General features: G+C 45.5%; 1 protein-coding gene across 1 annotated transcript in view; it reads left to right on the top strand.

The window, feature by feature from the left end:
- Positions 1-4041, top strand: part of LOC100941641 (tubulin monoglycylase TTLL3) — a 26924-nt gene that overhangs the window by 12544 nt on the left and 10339 nt on the right. Inside the window, exon 9 of the mRNA XM_023510622.1 lies at positions 2779-3022. Coding sequence (XP_023366390.1) covers positions 2779-3022 — 244 coding nt within the window. The remainder of the gene's footprint in view (positions 1-2778; positions 3023-4041) is intronic.

Raw genomic sequence — 4041 nt, 5'->3', positions numbered from 1 at the left:
GGCATCACAGCTCACAGCAACCTCCAACTCTTGGGTTTAAGCGATTTTCTTGCCTCAGCCTCCCAAGTAGCTGGGACTATAGGCACCTGCCACAACAGCAGCTGGGCTGGGTTTGAACCCACCAGCCCCGGCGTATGTGGCCATCGCCCTAGCCACTGAGCTACAGGTGACGAGCTAGGTTATTTTAAACCATAGGAATAGTTAGTTTTCTTGTTTTTTTCCAGTTATGAAAATGTTTATTATTTTAAAAAAGCAAGCAATAGCCACACTTGATTCACTAAGAGATGATAAGTATTGTTAACCTTTTGGTGTGTGATTTTCTCTACATTCTATGCATTTGGAATATGTGTATGTATTTTTATTTTATTTTATTTTATTTTAGAGACAGAGTCTCACTTTGTTGCCCTCAGTAGAGTGCTGTGGCATCACAGCTCACAGCAACCTCTAGCTCTTGGGCTCAGGTGATTCTCCTGCCTCAGCCTCCCGAGTAGCTGGGACTGTAGGCACCCGCCACAATGCCTGGCTACTTTTTTGTTGCAGTTTGGCCGGGGCAGGGTTTAAACCTGCCACCCGTGGTATGTGGGGCCAGTGCCCTACCCACTGAGCCACAGGTGGTGCCCCTTCATGGATTTTTCTATCCTTTTCGGATGGATATTTAGATGGAGTCCAATTTCTTCCTATTTATTTGTTGATTTATTAACTGTTGTTACAACCAACATTATGATGAATATCCTGTGCAGATATCTTTGTGGCCTTTTTCATTTATTTCCTTAGGATAAATTCCTACAAATGAAATTGTTGGGTCAAAGGACATGAATAGTTTTAATCTTTTGATACATAAGGCTTCATGTTCTTGGGAATCCTGGTGATTGATCTGGCCAAGAAACCAGGCACAGGTTTTTCTGTGTCGTTGGCAGGTGATCAGCCTGCTGTGGGGCCTAAACAATGAAGGAATGAGATTGATTTGTGAATGTGTGTGTTTCAATCATACCATGAGTATGATAGTTACTGGCATTAAAATGATGCCTTCTGGCTCGGCGCCTGTGGCTCAAGTGGCTAAAGTGCCAGCCACGTACACCTAAGGTGAAGAGTTCAAATCCAGCCCAGGCCCGCCAAACAACGACAGCTGCAACCAAAAAATAGCCGGATCTTGTGGCAGGCACCTGTGGTTCCAGCTACTTGGGAGGCTGAGGCAGGAGACTCACTTGAGCCCGGGAGTTAGAGGTTGCTGTGAGCTGTGATGTCACGGCATTATACCCAGGGGGACAGCTTGAGGCTCTGTCAAAAAAAAAAAAAAAAAAAGATGCCTTCTAAGCATAAGATAATCTCAGGGTGAAATAAAAATATCATTTTTTATGGCTTGGCTCCTGTAGGTCAGTGGCTAGGGCACCAGGTACATACACTAGAGCTGGCAGGTTCGAATCCAGTCCAGGCCTGCCAAACAACAATGACAACTACAACTGAAAAATAGCCGGGCCTTATGGCAGGCGCCTGTAATCCCAGCTAGTTGGCAGGATGAGGCAAGAGAATCATTTAAGCCCAAGAGTTTGAGGTTGCTGTGACCTGTGACACCACGACACTCTATCCAGGGTGACATAGTAAGACTCTGTCTCAAAAAAAAAAAAATCATTTTTTACTTAAGAGAATGGCTAAAATAAAATAATCAATAGTGTCAGCTTGGTGCCTGTGGCTCAAGTGGCTAAGGCACCAAACACATACACCTAAGGTGGCGGGTTCGAATCCAGCCTGGGCCCACCAAACAACGATGGCTGGAACAACAAAAATAGCCAGGCGTTGTGGTGGGCGCCTGTGGTCCCAGCTACTTGGGAGGTGGAGGCAAGAGACTTGCTTGAGCCCAGGAGTTGGAGGTTGCTGTGAGCTGTGATGCCACCGCACTCAGGGGAACAGCTTGAGGCTCCGTCTCAAAAAAAAAAAAAAAAAGGTATTGGGAGGATATGGGCAAACACATAGTCTCATATATACTTGCTATATATTCTTGCAAATTGGTAGAATGACTTACACAGTATAAAATGAAAAATGCACATAAGCCCGGACCAGCAAATCTCTGGCTAGAAATTTATTCTACAAGTAATGATAATGATAGGAGTTGATATTTACTGAATGCTGACCACATGCCTACCACTATTCTAAATCTTTTACATGCTTTATGTAATCTTGTGAAACCAAGGCACATATAGACTCTCACATAAACTGGGGGAATATCTATAAGGACCTGGAAAGCGGCAGTTGGCTTTATCTAGAGAAGGAGACATATTTTTTGTTTTGTTTGTTCATTTTTTTTTTGAGACAGAGTCTCACTATATTGCCCTTGGTAGAGTGCTGTGGTGTCACAGCTCACAGCAACCTCAAACTATTGGGCTTAAGCAATTCTCTTGCCTCAGCCTCCCAACTAGCTGGGACTACAAGTGACATATTTGGGGGGTTTTTATACTAATTTTTGTTTTTGTTTTAAAATGTTAACGATTGGAGGAAGGATAATGTGTGTGCACACTTTTTCAAAAAGTCCAATACTATTTAAATTTTTATCCATGCATATATTCCTTTTTAGTCAAACAAAACTGGTTAATCATAAAAAAATTTAAAATCATTCACAAATTCCAGGCTTTCCCAAAGGGAATAGGGATCTGATGGAAGGAGGCAGCCTTACCTGCTCCGCCCTATCAGTTCTGTGGGTTGAGAGCTTATGAAGAGCTGCCCCTGCCTTCTCCCAGCATGGGCCTGTCCTCCTGCCCTCCTGCCCCTGACCTCTCCCCTCAGGCATCATGTGCATGGACCATCTGGAGGAGATGCTGAAGCTGGTGGACTGCAACCCCATGATGATGAAGGACGGCAAGTGGGTGGTGCAGAAGTACATTGAGCGGCCCCTGCTCATCTTTGGCACCAAGTTTGACCTGAGACAGTGGTTCCTTGTGACTGACTGGAACCCACTTACTGTGTGGTTCTACCGAGACAGCTATATCCGCTTCTCCACGCAGCCCTTCTCCCTGAAGAACCTGGACAAGTGAGCCCCACCTCTCACTTCCCGTGAGCCCCAGTCTGGTTGGGGAGCTAGCAAGCAATACAGTGCCATGGACTCAGGCAGCAGTGCTGGACTCCACACACATACTCCGCAGGCAGGCAGACCCTCACCCAGCCAGCTATGCCCCCATCTGACAGATACAAAGTGTGTACCCTGTGTCATTCACTGCTCTAGGCACTTGGGACACAGCAGTGACTAATACAAGACCCTAGCTCTCAATAAAGAGTTCACAGGCCAGGTGTGGTGGTAGTTTACACCTATAATCCAGCCTCTGGGAGGCTGAGCGGGTGGATAGCTTGAGCTCATGAGTTTGAGACCAGCCTGAGCAAAAGCGAGATCCCATCTCTACTAAAAAATGGAAAAACTGAGGCATTGAGGATCATTTGAGTCCAAGAGTTGGAGGTTGCTATGAGCTATGATACCATGGCACTCTACCCAGGGCAACAGCTTGAGACTGTCTCAAAAAAAAAGAAAAGAAAAAGAAAAAATTCACTTTTTAGGCCTGGTGCAGTGGCTTATAACTCTAATCCTAGCACTCTAGGAGGCCAGGGCAGATGGATTGCTTGAGCTCAGGAGTTGGAGACTAGCCTGAGAAAGAGCGAGACCCCATCTCTACTAAAAATAGAAAAACTAGCCATGTGTTGTGATAGGCACCTGGAGTCCTAGCTATTTGGGAGGCTGAGGCATGAGGATCGGATAAGCCCAGAAGATTGAGGTTGCTGTGAGCTATGATGACATCATGGCACTCTTCTATCTTGAGTGACAGACTAAGACTGTCCCAGGAAAAAAAAAAAAAGGAGAGCTCATATTCTAGCAGGGAGATATAGACAGGCAATGGAAATAATGAGGAAAATTATCTAATAAGTAAAAAGATGATTTGTGTTATGGGGAAAAAGGACAGGAAAATGTAGAGTGAAGGGAGGTCAGGAGAAATTCAGCAGGATAGGCTCGGCGCCTGTGGCTCAAGCGGCTAAGGCGCCAGCCACATACACCTAAGGTGG

This window comes from Otolemur garnettii, unplaced genomic scaffold (assembly GCF_000181295.1).
Source record: "Otolemur garnettii isolate 467f Iridium unplaced genomic scaffold, OtoGar3 scaffold00015, whole genome shotgun sequence".
NCBI classification, from domain to species: Eukaryota; Metazoa; Chordata; class Mammalia; order Primates; family Galagidae; genus Otolemur; species Otolemur garnettii.
Note: the sequence above shows the minus strand (reverse complement) of the source record. Positions and strands in the feature narration are given on the sequence as shown.